Source organism: Psammomys obesus, unplaced genomic scaffold (genome assembly GCF_907164565.1).
Source record: "Psammomys obesus unplaced genomic scaffold, mPsaObe1.curated_primary_1811, whole genome shotgun sequence".
NCBI lineage: Eukaryota > Metazoa > Chordata > Mammalia > Rodentia > Muridae > Psammomys > Psammomys obesus.
The window spans coordinates 3,308,693-3,322,988 of NW_026590905.1; the positions used below are offsets into that span (position 1 = coordinate 3,308,693).

General features: G+C 45.7%; 1 protein-coding gene across 2 annotated transcripts in view; it reads right to left on the minus strand.

The window, feature by feature from the left end:
- Prmt8 (protein arginine methyltransferase 8) overlaps nt 1-14,296 on the minus strand; it is an 83,275-nt gene that overhangs the window by 15,094 nt on the left and 53,885 nt on the right. For both annotated transcript variants that reach the window (XM_055609462.1, XM_055609463.1), the window contains 3 exons: nt 10,335-10,477; nt 9,687-9,774; nt 2,527-2,642 (listed from right to left, as the gene is read on the minus strand). In XM_055609462.1, the coding sequence (XP_055465437.1) occupies nt 2,527-2,642; nt 9,687-9,774; nt 10,335-10,477 (347 nt within the window). The remainder of the gene's footprint in view (nt 1-2,526; nt 2,643-9,686; nt 9,775-10,334; nt 10,478-14,296) is intronic.

Here is a 14,296-nt window from a genome sequence, read left to right on the forward strand (position 1 = left end):
GATGAGAAAGGAGTACTGTGAGCCTGGAGATGAGAGGCCAAGACTCAGATCTGAAGCCAAACCTCTTGGGCAGAATATCCTAAAGTGAGGATGATCAGGTGGCCCTTCCCAGTACCACTGGGATGGACAGTACCAAGGGCTGAAGTGGATCCTGTGTTTAGAAAAAAAAAAAAAAAGAAAAAAGAAAAAAAAGGGAGTCCTCTTGGGCAGACTTTGGAAACTTTCCCTCAACTTTGGAGCCTGTGAACTGGTCTCCTTTCTTCTGCTAGAAGTGCTTCAAGCCACCGGTCTCAGCCTTCCAGAAGGAAAGGGAGGACTAGGGGCATAGAGCAGGCAAAGATGCCCCAGCAGAAAGACAGAGACTGGTGGGCTGATGAGGCCTATAAGGAGCCATGGGTTTACACCAGAAAATGAACTTGCACCTTATGAAATGGGTGTCCTTGAACGTAAAAACATAGTAATAGTAGTGTCTGGTCACATGTCCATTGTGTCGCTTTCAATATACAACAGTAGCACACAGGAGTGCTAAAACACAAAAGGGGGACTGCTGGGAGCCAGAGCTATTTACTGAAGCCAAAGTCAAATAGTGAGCCAAAGCTGTTTAGTGGAGTCAAAGCTATTTATTGAAGCCAAAGCCAAATAGTGAGCAAAGGTCATTTAGTGGAGACCTAAAACTATTTAGTGAAAGAGTTACCTTGGACCCTAAGTCATGGGTGATAGATTTGTGAGGACATCCATCTGTTAGTTTTAGAGCATCCGTGAGATATCTTAAGAAAAGTGGTGGGATCTAGAAAAGATCATTCTAAGTGAAGTATCCCAGAAGGAGAAAGACAAACTTGGTATATACTCGCTTATATAGACCTACAAGATATGATAAACATAATGAAATCTACACACCTAAAGAAGATAATCAAGAAAGTGGACACAGGCGAAGGTGATTAATCCTCATTTAGAAAGACAAATGGGATGTGCATTGAACTTATGACAGGAGTCTACCACAAAAGGCATCTGAAAGACTCTACCTAGCAGTGTTTCAAAGCAGACACTAAGACTCATAACCAAACCCTCGGCAGAGTGCAGGGAATCATATGAAAGAAGGGAAGTTAGTATGATATGGAAAGGATAGGAGCTCTACAAGGACCAAATATATCCGGGCACAGGGTCTTTTCTGAGACTGACACTCAACCAAGGACCATCTATGGATATAACCTAGAACTTCTGCTCGGATGTGGCCCGTGGTAGCTCAGTAACCAAGTAGTTTTCCAAAGTAAGGGGAACACGGACTATTTCTAACAGGATCTCAAGGGCAGGCTGTTTGACACCCTCCCCCCCCAGGGGAGGAGCAGTCTGTTAGGCCACAGAGGAGGACTTTGCAGCCAGCCCTGAAGATACCTGATAAAACAGGGTCAGATGAAAGGGGAGGAGGTCCTCCCCTATCAGTGGACTTGGAAAGGGGCAGGGAGGAGACCAGGGAGGGAGTGTGGGGTTGGGGAGGGAATGAGGGAGCGGGATACAGCTGGGACACAGAGTTAACAAAATGTAACTAAAAAGAAAAATAAAATTAAAAAAAAATATTAAGAATTACAAATAGAAAAAAAAAAAGAAAGAAAAGAAAACATCCTTACGATATCTTGCAGGTGCAATATTCAAGCCTTGAAAGCACTCTTCTTATCTCCTGCAGCAGTAATTTAGCCTTCCCCCTTTTCCTGCCTTCTCCCTATATAAGCTGGGTAAAAATTTCTAATAAATGAGGCCTTGATCAGACAAACAGACTTGGCTTCTTTCCTTGTGTCTCTTGTCCTCCCCTATTCTTTACACCCCCACTTCCCCCTCTACAGGAACCCGTTGAACTCTTCAGGGGACTGAAGAGATCCATCTGGCCTTGAGCAGTGACAGCTCCTGGGATGAGCTGAGGTGAGAAAAGTGATGGGGGTGGGTTCAAAGTTTATTGTTACTCTTCCTAATTAGGCATGTTTGGGCTTTTAATAAGAAGAATGGATTAAGGGACCAGTGTAGCACAGATACTGACCAGCTAGTAATCTGCACTGAAGAAAACCTTGTAAGAAAAGATGTTCAGAGCACACACAAAGGAGAAGGCTCTAGGATGGAGCTGCAGGCTCTGTCTGTGCGAGCTAACGTGTGGCAGCATCATGAGGTCTGGGAGGTCCTACACCACATAGACAGACACTCAGCCCTGAATTGCCCTGCTATCCTGAGTCTCCATATCTGTCCTGCCTCCCAGCAGTTTGGTCTCTGACACTCCTCCCCTCAGCCTCACTCATACCACCAGGAACACTATTTTGGGAGCCCACCCCCACCCCTGCTCCTAGTAGTGCCACCCTGGAGTCACCTCAGCAGTTCTGCTTAGTAAGACTGCCAGGTTTTCACTTGTTAACCAGGCTCTAAATGAAGTGGCCATGGTGTCCTCAGTGGGGAGCCATGCAGGAACTGACATTCCTTGACTTTCCAGAGTGGCACAGCTGGGTCCTTAGCATACCCACGCCCAACCCAGATGAGTCTCCAGACCTTTATTAAACAGGCATTGGTCACCACTTGCTTTGGGTCCACGATGTCCACCAGGGGCTCCTTCATGGCAACATCCCGAATACAGGTCATGTCAAAGCCATAGACGTTCTCCCACCCTGAGGAAACAGATTGAGACATGAAGGAAGACACAGGACCCTCAAGCTCACCTAAGGTCTTGTGTGCTACAGCACAACCTGCCTAAGACAAGGTAGCAGGGTGAAACCCCTGTTCCTGTCAATCAAAATACTGCAAGCATCACTCACCGGCAAGGGGAACCTTGCAGTGAACAAAGCTCATTCACACCTCTAGAAAATGCAAATCCCAACCTGGTCAGAGAGGTCAAGTAGGCTGTGTACTCTTGAAGTTCACACATCTATAAAGCAAAAAGGCTAAAGCCATTGCCCTCAAGACATGTGAATTTTTCTGGCATGTGCTTGCTGCCTTCTCTCCAGGCCGTTTACTTTCCTATGTCTGGGCCTTTGCTCAAGCTTCCTGTTCCCTAAAGGTCCATCTGAACCTTTAATGCAGTCAAGAGAAACATGTGCTCTTCAATGAAACAGGCTCATGTTTGAGTACTGGCACCATAGCTTAATCTCTGAGCACTGGATAGACTCCCTCTCCTTCTGGTCTCTCAGAAGCCCAGCTCTCTCAGCACCTGGATTCAAGAGGGACCTCACCCTACCACACCCCCACACCATGCCATCAGCCTGAAAAGCACTCATGAGGGCTTGTACCATTAAAAAAAAAAAAAAAACATTTTGTATGGGTGGCAATCATTCTTACAGGGCTCCGGGCCACTTTGACCTCTCATGAAATGTTTCCGGTAGGAGGAAGACTTAGGGTGTTGGAGTGAGTATGTGAATTTGAGCCTGGGGGCCTCACCACCCTCCAGTGACGATGCTAATTGCTATTGCTGATTAGTCACTTTTGCCTAATGTACACAACAGCCCCCCCGAGGGTGCCAGGCTACAGATGAAAAAACTAGCCTGGGGAAATTGGCATCTGGCTCAAGTGCAAACCTCGACCCAAAGTCACACACCAGCCCAGGGACAACAACATGGAGCTAGGAATAGAACCACACTGACCCTTAAACCTCCAGCTGTGTCCCAGTGCAACAACATCCCAGCATGCAAAGTTCTCTCTGCCAAGAGGAGGGCCCAGGCAGGGGCTCTGGCCATAAGCAAGCTGGATCTCATTTATCTGTTTATTCTGAGGGGGTTAGAAATGCTTTGAAGTAAAGATGCTTTTGTCTAAAATCTTATTAAATGTAAATTTTCTTTTAGTGTTCATCACACAAATGGTGCCTTAGGGAACTCAGGTCCCTGTGTGTTCTGAAGAGAGTGGGTGTGGAAGAGGAGGTGTGAATGGCCAGCAAAAGAACTTCATTCCTTTCAAAGGTACACAAAGATCTTTGGGGTGGTGGGGGAAGCAGTCAGGGAGAACAATCATTTCCCAGAGGGTGAGCACTGCTGAGTTCCTGCTTTCAGGGAAGAGGCCAGTCGTGGTCCATTCAATCACAGGAGGCTGGTGCCAAATTCCAATGTGTGTTGAAACCCACATTGTGGGGGCTGGGGAGGCGGCTCATCTGTTAGAGTGTTTGCCTGGCATGATGAAGCCCTGGGTTCCAGCACCAGCACTGCATGAAACAAGGTGTGGTGGTACACGCCTCTGACCCTCATGCTCAGAGGTGGAGGTGGGAGAATCAAGAGTTTAAGGTCAGTCTTGGTTCTGTAGTGAGTTGGAAGCCAACCTGACTTTATGAGACACTGTCTTCAAAATAGACAGATAGAAGATAGATGATAGATAGATAGATAGATAGATAGATAGATAGATAGATAGATTATAGATAGAGGGATAGATGATAGATAGATGAATAGGTTATAGATAGATGATAGATGAATAGATGAAAGATAGATAGATAGATAGATAGATAGATAGATAGATAGATAGATACATACATACATACATACATACATACATACATACATACATACATACATACGTAAAATCCACCTTGTGGGAAAGAAGCCATCCAGTGGGCAACACAGTAGGCCTCAGAGCAAAACACTTTGGAGAATCTGAAGGCAATTATCCATCCTCTTCCCAGATGAATGACACATATATACCGAGACACACTACCTTAGATTTAAACACCTCCTTGAACAGCTGTGTACCTGTCCTTTCAGTCCATTACTCCGTCCCTCCAGGAAAATTTCTAAGTAAGTGGTCAGATAAATAAAAACCTTGGAGATGTCACGTGTAGGGGGTGATGGCCTGGGTGTTTGGAATTCAAACCTGAGTTCTTCCGCTTATCTGCTGTGAAACTTTACGCAAGTATGAGACGCCTCTGTGCCCTACTCTCTTCTTCTTTAAAATGAAGCTGTTGGTGATAATCCTCCAGGGCCCTTCTGAGCATTGATGGGTCACTATATGCAAATTGCTTGCGACAGTGCCAGGCACAAAGAAAGTCCTTGGCGTGTGGCAGTTGTCGTTATGTGGTTTGAGCACCAAGCTGAGCAGCCCTGTGTAGATCGAACCTCTTCCCCAGTCTTATGAGTAAGAGGGAAGATTTGGTTCAGTGGCTATGTGTTCTAGAATCATCTGCAATGCTTCTTAAAGTGCAGGTCCTGGGCTCTGAACTGTCCCACTGGACCAGAATCTCCAGATGGGAGACTCAAGAAGCTGGACTTCACAGACAGGATTGTTCCACCCAGAGTTTAGAAACCTCCATGCTGCTTGGTCTTTGAGGTCTTCTCAAGTCCTGAAGCCATGGACTTAAGGTTCCAGGACCTTTGTGACCCCCCCTTCCAGTTACTGTGGGCCCTTTCATGTCCTTGGGAGCCACAACATCTGGCACAGCACAGGCCTGCAGCTGACGCTTTTCAAGCTGCAGGTATTCATAAAGAGAATGCTGGCATCTTTCTTGGCAAGTGCCTGGTCTCGTCCTCTAGTTACCTTTACTGAGGTTAAATAATGCCTTATGTCTCTGGCTAGACTGTCTCACTCCAGTCATTCAGGGGGGAGTACCCAGCACCTTCAGAAACTCATTTTCCTGGTTCTGCTGACCATTTGTTCCCTACTAGCCTCTTTTGGTGGACATGAAGCAGAGACGGGAGAATTGAATCAGGTGTGTTAACTTTCTATCGAAACAATTTACTGTCTATTGGAGTATGAGATAATTCCTTATCTAAGTAACATTAGAGGGGTCTGAGGATCTTTTGTTGATGGATTAACATTAATTCTGAAACAGACCATGATACCTCATAATAAGTGCTGTTAAGGCAACATCAAAGCCTGTGACTACAGGCCTGTTGACTTGAGGCCCTATTCCAAAAGCCTGTCAGAAGAGAAAGTCTCTTTTCTGGGTTCAAATATCCCTCATCTCTCTGCATTGCTGTGTAATACACAGTGCCCAGCATCTGTGAAGAATTACAAGACACTGAAAGGGGTAAAATATGATCTAATATCCAAAGGGAAAGAATAGGCCAGACTCAGCTATAGCTCAGGCATTGGGATTGCCCAACAGAGACTGTAAAGTAACTGTAACAAACACATTAAGGAATCCAGTGGGAAAGGTAAAGGATGTGTAATAGATGGGGAGAAAACTTCATCAGTGAGAGGGAAACGGTGTCTTTAAAGGCCAGCAAAATTCTCCAAACCAGAATCTTGCTGTCAGAGAAGAGGAATTCCTGTAATCAGCTTGGTAGTGGAGTAGACGGAAACATTGAGGAAATAATCAATAAACCTGAAACCAGTTCAATAAAAATAACCCAAACTTAAACACAGTGAGAAAAAAAAATCCAACATCCACAGTATAATGTCAAACACATTTATAATGAAACTCCCTAAAGATGGGAAAGACCAGACAGAGAAAAATACACATATGTATAGTTAAATTTGTTCCAGATTAATGAGATAATCAACCTACAAATCCAAGCATTGTATATAACCCCAATCAGGATGCATGCAAGGAAAAACACACCCAGATAAATCAAAGTAAAACTTGAGAGAGGAGGTGGAAAGATGAGAGGGGGGACGAAGAGAGAACAAGACACCTTGTCCAGAGAGACACATACCCAGAAAGAGATGACGTCTTAAAAACAGCCAAAGAAACGTAAATACAAATTCCTGGTAAACAAACAGAATGCTTATTGGAAAGCAAGGCAAGTTACTCCTTCTCTTTCTCTGACAGGAATGATCTGAGTTCTTCTGTGAGGGCTGAGGCCAGGGCTGCTGGCCCAGAATGCCACCAGGGGGAAACAGGGGTTCTTCAAGGCTCCATTTACAGCGTCTCTATGCCTAATGGGAGGTGTTTATGGTATCCTCATGCATTTTAGGCTGCCAGGAGCAAAGTGAGCAATGGGGGAAAATTCTTCATATAAAAATGTATAGGTCCAAGAGCAGAGCTCTGGATGTAAGGAGCAGAGAGTAGAAAAACCAAACAGCCTCCTCAAAGAGTTTACCTGGCAGCCTTCCAACCACAGTGTAGGTGTCTCTACACTGATTCTGGTTCTCCACCCTCTGGCCCTCAGCTGGTTGCAGAGTCTAGCACTGGGCGATTTGTGACGGGAGTGAAATGGAATAGATGACCCAAATTTGAGACTCCGTACGTAAGCCTCTGAAAGAGGGGACTGTTTTTTACTGATTGTTCCTGTCTCTGATTCAAACACATTCCCATAATGGGTGATTATTTATTTTATCCCACAAACCACACATCCCCTGAGCCACTGCAGGCCAGGTACCCGGCTCTCTCTGCCCAGTTCCCCTTTAGCTGGTCAATAAAGTAAGGGTGAGGCCTATATTTTGTTGTATGAGCATGGCTGAGAAAGGGAAGGAGTGGGGAGAGTAAGAGAGGCGAGGGCAGAACACGGAGAGGGGATGGGGAAAAGCTTTGGTCCTCAACAGTTTCTTTAGGGTGGACAAGCCCTACTCTTCTGCCCCACACTTACATTGTCTCATGTGAAATTTGTCTGTGACTGTTCCCTTGGCAACCAGCAACCGGAAGCTGTTGTTTAAAAACACATTTACCTAGATGGTCCTGTTTTCTTTAACAACAACAACAACAACAACAACAAAAAAGTGTCTTAAAAATAAAAAAAAAATAAAAAAAAAACATTTAAGTAAAATACTTAGCTGTAGACCAAATAAAATTTAAATGTTAGAATCTTGTTCTTTAGGGATTTAGGGTTTTGTTGTTGTTCGTTATTGTTTTTGTTCTTTGTTGTGATGCTGGTGGTTGAAGCTAGGTAAGTACTCTACCACAGAACTTTAGTCAGCCTTTTAAAACAGACGCTCCGAAGTAAATGCTTTAAAAGAAAAAAAAAGGGGGGGGGGCTTGACTTTTGGTTTTGTTCGTTAGTTGTTGGTTTGGTCTATTTGTTTGTTTTTCTCCTTCCCAGAGCTGCAAACGCAGCGATAGGAACTGCAAGAATAAATTACATATTCTCCAGTTCTGGGCTGGCGCCTGAGTGGCAGACACTGTCCCTTCCTCTGGCAGGTTCAGAACGGCTCATTGCAATGTGCCTGCTCCAAGGGCTCCCAATGGGTTCCAGGGAAGGACGTGGGGAGGAGGTGAGTTTGCTCTGTAAACTACAAGGCAGCTCCATACAGAGCTGTCCTAGATGGTCAATAAATATTTAAGTAGATAGGAGTGCAGAATGGTCCTGACTGTTCTCTCCACATGCTGCCCAGTGCAATTATGCCTCACGAGCCCCAAAATATGGTTCCAGGGTGATCTGCATTCATTTGCACACACATCTGACCACTGTTCACCTCTCAGTGGCTTCTTCAGTCTTTGTAGAGAAGATGCATGGCCCAAATTCCAAGCCACCAGAGCCCAGCCGGCTTGGCAGGGTTCAGAGAAGAATAAGATGAAAGTTTGTTCCTTCTGAGGCTAAGCCTGGCCTATTCCTACACACGCAGCAAACTGTGGTGTTCTTTGGCATATATGGTCTGATTTAGTCCTGGTGAATCATTGAGATTGACGGCATCACCTCTCACTGGGGCTCAAAGTCAGGTAACTCACTCAAGGTTACTCAGTCAGTAAATGGCAAAGCCCACATTTAAAACTCTGGGGTTGGCAGGTATCAAAGCATTCACCCTAAGTCACCCACATCTCCTGAATTTCATTCAGGGAGCCGTGTCCCTCCCTTCTTGAGGTCAAATATTAGAAATGGCAGTGACATGGGAGGTTTCTGGGGCATGGATCTTCAAGCCAATCCTTCATTTCTACCTCCTGAACTTTGACTGTAAACATCACCCTTTGACCTTCAGCTTCCACAAGGGTGTGTGAACAGGCTGTGAACCCTCCACAGCCATCTTGCCCAGCAGGTGCAAGCAGCCTGTGGGTGGGAATCCTGGACATACTGGCTGCTGTGCATCTTAGAGCTCCTTCCTCCAGCTTCTGTTTTGAATGCTGGTGTGTTGGGCTGTTTAAACGGCTCTATGCTCCTTTGTCACATGCAAGTTCCAGGTGACATGGCCAGGTCTCACCTGACATAAATATACTGGGTACCATTCCACCAAATACAAGGTCCATATCACCAAGAAATATAATATTTTAAATGAAATAGAATAAAGTAGTCCTTTAGAACAGATAAAATACTGGCAAAGGTCTTTTTAAATTTGTTTTTGTTTTTACCAACATGCAGAGCTATTTTGCCTGAAAGAAGTCACTATTCTAACTTGTAAGACATTATGGATACATATTTACACGAGCTCCTACCCCATAGACATACACACATATATACAAACACACTCTCTGATCCTATGTATCCTTAAAGGAACCTAATGGAAGAATCCATATTTTACCTAATGTGATGAGGACTCAAGGTGATTTTGACCAATTCGACTGGCATGGAGGCAGGATTCAAAAGGACTGGCTTGATGTGAGACCTGCTAATTATGGCATGACACTCCCAACCACCTGCCCCACTGTTCTCTGCACAAACACAACTCTCACCACCCCAGTTCCGCACTCCTTCTCACCTCCAAGAGATGTTATATTTTACAAGCTGCATTGAAATAAAAAATAGAACTCCAAAGAAGAATCCAGAAAGGGTCATAGAAAAACTCTCCCAGGACAAGGACTACCCACCCTGAAGTTTCTCTCACACCCAGTACACGATGGAAGTAAGACAGAGACCCAGAATGTGACTTACAGTGGATTTTGAAGTCCTTGTACTGTCTGTCTTCAATTGCTACCACGTACAAAGCTGCCCGGTCTGGAAACATAAGCCCTCCAGGTTTCTGTTGATGAATTGTGGGGAAATGGGTCTCGTAATCTATTCACCTGACAAAGACATCACATTTTGAACTGCACATAGAGTCGCCAGACAGGCACCCCCTTGCCAGCATTTCTCACTCAGTGGCCTGACAGCTTCGCTGGACGTGGCAGTAATGGCCCATGCTGGGTTTGGAGCAGGGAGAATCTGAGGGGCTGTGGTGGAGCTGAGAGGACAAGTGATGTGCCGAAGGCAAACCAAAGAGGGACGGAAAACCAGCCTTGTGGCTCGGAGAAGCCATGGCAAACAGTAGGTACCCCCAGTTCTCTGGCAGTCTAAACAAGAGCAAATGAGCTTCTGCTCTAACCAGAGAGGACAAAGTTAGACCTACTATGGTTCTGCATTCTGACAGCAGCTGTGTTGGACCAGAGTTGATCGCTCCCCTGAGGCAGTAGTGCTTTGAAGAGAGGGCCACGAGACAGGTGATCATCTAGCCCATTCCTCTCTGAAATTCTTAGATCGCCCCCCCAGGCTGTGGCGAGCCAACCCTCAGAGCAGTTCAGGGACAGCATGCGGACCACTTACCAACCACTTGTCCCTGGCAAAGATCACGGTGTTGAGCATGGATTCATAGAACAGGCAGTAGCCCATCCACTCGCTGATGATGATGTCCACTTTGTCCACGGGCAGCTCCACCTCCTCCACTTTCCCCTTAAATATGGTGATGACTAGAAAACAAGAAGCCGGAGCCATGCTGTGCAAGGGCCCATGCTGCTTTTAGGATGTGACTTAACCTTATACGTCACCAGAGGAATTTAATCGTTGAAAAGTGACTAAAGGCTACTTGACTGTGCCTCTCATCAAAGATACCGGACAGTTACTGTGTGTCCAACTCTGTGTAATCTGCCTTAAGAATTAAGCATGTTATTATTATCATCTTCTCTTACAGCTAAGGAAACAGAGGTATGGAGGTGAGATGGTGGCAGTAGCCACAGAGTCCAGATAGAACAGGCCTGCTGTGCAGCCCCCATGCTTCGTGTGAGAGCACTATGACAGCTCAGGTCCAAACTGATCAAAGGACACTGAATGGGCTGCTCTTGCATCTGCACACAGCCGAGGCCCCGCACTCAGTGGGTGTCCATCTAGGGTCTGTGAAGGAAGCAAATTGGTGTTTTGACAAGACCATGGACTCAGCAGACAGAGAAACCCGGGGTTAAATGCTGGCTCTTCTAATTAGCTGTCTGATTTTACACACATCACTTGGCCATGCAATTCCCATCCATTTCCCCGAAGAATACCAGAGAGCAGAGAGCAGAGAGCATGAGGTCCTTGCCGGGGTGGGGGTGGGGGACTGGTATTGAGGAAATGAAACAACACCTAGGCAGCGCCAGGCCTGAGGCTAAGGCTCAAGAGAAAGTAAAAGAAACATTCCTTATTTAACAATAGATGGAGGAGAGAAAGAGATAAGCACCCACCCCATCCCCCCACCCCGGAAGAAGTGAATCCTACTGCAAGCAGGAGAGGGAGCTTTGTTGGGTTTTTGATAAATGGACACAGAAGGACACATGGTCACGTGTTCTTTGATGCAGAGATGGAGAGAAAAGGTGACCACAGTGTGTGCCGTGACACTGGAAGGGTGTCATGCCAATTGCCTGGTGGTCCCTTCTGAACATCTCTGCTGAAAGGCCACACACTTTCACGCTCTGAAACCCTCCTTCTGTGACAACCCCCAGGCAAATTACACAATACCCGACCATTGCTAACACAGCCGGACGGAAGCCCAGACTCCAGAGCCACAGACCAATTACACCACATCTGTCTTGAACTCACTGCAGTTATTTGGGCCTTGAGGATCCTCTGTAGAAAGGGCGCACAGGTCGAGGCTTTTGTGTGGTGTCTCCAGAGTTGAGGGTGTCATTGGCCACCTGAGGCTAGCTCCTTCTCCACCTCACGGTTAATCAAGACTTAATCGGACTTTATAGTGCCTGACACTGCTCAGAGCCATCCACCCTCACTGCTCAGTAGGTACACCTGTGTGCCCTACCTGGTCACCACTGTGAGCCCTATCCCTAAGAAGGAAGAGCAAGTGTTGAGCCTGTGGTTCTTTGGGGTCCTAAGACCCCGAAGTGCCACACAGTCCCTAATTTTTTCTTGTTCTGAAAAAGAATCAACAAGCACACTCTTGACTTTCTGCCTAACTATTAGCTTGCAAAGCCTGGCTTGCTTTTTTTTTTTTGTCAATAGTTTCGCAGTGTTCAATAGCCTTCCTTTTTGGTTTTGCATTGTTTGCTTGTTTGTTTGTTTTTCCTTACGAACCTTTCCTCATGTTTATATGCAGATGTAAAGCTTTGGGTCATCTTGTTGCCTTGGAATATAGCATGGTCTCCTTATAGCCAAGGATAAGACCCCCTATCTGCCTCTGGGATCCTACACCTCCACTCTGGGTGCTTAAAGGCAAAGCTCTATCTATGATGACCTCAGAGATACTTAAAGGAGGAAAGTGTACTTAAAGAGGGATACTTAAAGGGGGAAAAAGGGTTTATTTTTGGCTCACAGCTTGAGAACATAGTCCATTGGCGGGGAAGTCATGACGGCAGACACACGAGGCAGCCGGTTACTCTGCATCTACAATCAGGAGTCAGAGATGAATGCTGGTTCTTAGTTCCCTTTCTCTTTTTATTCAGTCTTGGATTCTAGCCCCTGGGATGGTGCTGCCCACAGGTAGGATGGGCTTTCCACATCAGTTAGTCTAATATAGAAACTCCCTCAAAGATGTGCCTGGAGACTATCCCCCAAGTCAAGTTGACAGTCAGTAGAACCATCACCCATGTATGTCTGTATATAATAAATGTATTATCTATGTATCTATCCATCTGTCTGTCTACCTATCTGTATACTTATCTATTATAACCCCATACTGATCAGAAAATAGTTACTAATGAGTCAGCACAGGGAACAGGGGAGACACCCAAGCAATATCCCGTCACATGCATCTGTCAGGCTACACTAAAATCATACATAGTCTGTTTCCACAGCTCCATCACCTGCTTGATTTAGAATCAAGAACTGTGCCTCCTGATGCGTCTATAAGGATGTTCCAGAAATAGTTAAGGGAAGAGGGAAGACCAACCTGGATGTTGGCAGTGTATCCTAGGACTAGGTACCCTAATAGATGAAAGGGGGAGTGAACACCAGCATTCATCTCCCTCTGCTTCCTGACTACAGATACAACATGACCTCTTCTTTATTCCACCACCATGCCTTCTCAACCAGGACCGAGGTGACCCTCAAACTGATTGCCATAAACTCTTTCCTCCTCCTTAAGTTTGCTTGTATCAGCTATGAGGAAAGTAAATAGACCCAAACAGAATTCACCAGAGACACTCTCTTGATGTCCACGGCCAACACCTGTAACACCTCAACATCCATGTTTAGTTTCACAAGCTGTAAGGTGTGGCCGCCTGGGACAGGGCACATGTTGGCTGCTTGGGGGCTACTGGCTCTCACAGAGCATGTGGCTGGCCTTCTCTGCAGAGAGACTTTTTGAGGGGTGAATGCTGGTGCCCCCAAGGCTAAGAACAGCTAGGCTGCAGAACCCCTTGCCCAGTCTAGACCCCACATCACCGGGGCAGCATCCGTTCAAGGTGGCTTTGAGGTCACTGTCTGGAGCTGTGTTTCCAGGCCATAAGTATGATGGAAATTTTGTTCGACTAGCTGCGACAGGACCCCGGCTCATAAATTTTACAGTGATTAATCATAGCTAAATGTACCGTGGGGAGCCATCAGCTCTAACTTGGGAGCTTTTACCCTGTGGCTTCAGTTGGAAAATTAGAAAACCAGAATTTAGTCGTTGTTGCTTTTTTTTTTTTTTAATTTTATTTTTCTTTTTAGTTACATTTTGTTAACTCTGTGTCCCAGCTGTATCCTGTTCCCTCATTCCCTCCCCAACCCCACACTCCCTCCCTGGTCTCCTCCCTGCCCCTTTCCAAGTCCACTGATAGGGGAGGACCTCCTCCCCTTTCATCGTTGTTGCTTTTAATGGGATCTTTCTTTCTTTTTTATTTGAGTGATTATTACAAAGTAAATCAGGCTAGCCTAACCTTGTTTGGGATTTCAATGTATCCATCAAAATCAGATGGCCCCATGAGGCCTGGGGTTCATGGTCTGCCATTTAATTTTAATTATCTATTTGTGTTTATTTTTATTTACTTACAGTTTGAGATATGCTCTCATCCTGCAGCCCAGGCTGGCCTGAAACTCACTATGTATCCTGGACTGGATTTGAATTTATAGGGAACCTCCTCCCTCAGCCTCGCAAGTACTAGATTGTAGGAATGAGCAACCTGCCCATCAAAGAGCTAATTCTATCCCATAGAAAAGTGACCAATAAGTCACATTGCTCAGGACAGAAAACCCATTATGATTCATGAAGCTCCCATACCTGTCACTATAACCACCACAAAAATCCCTCTTCGTTCGCTCTGTGCACTTTGCTTGATCTCCTTTTTTGGTGACACCTACAGTCACCACAATGTTCTTTAGGCATG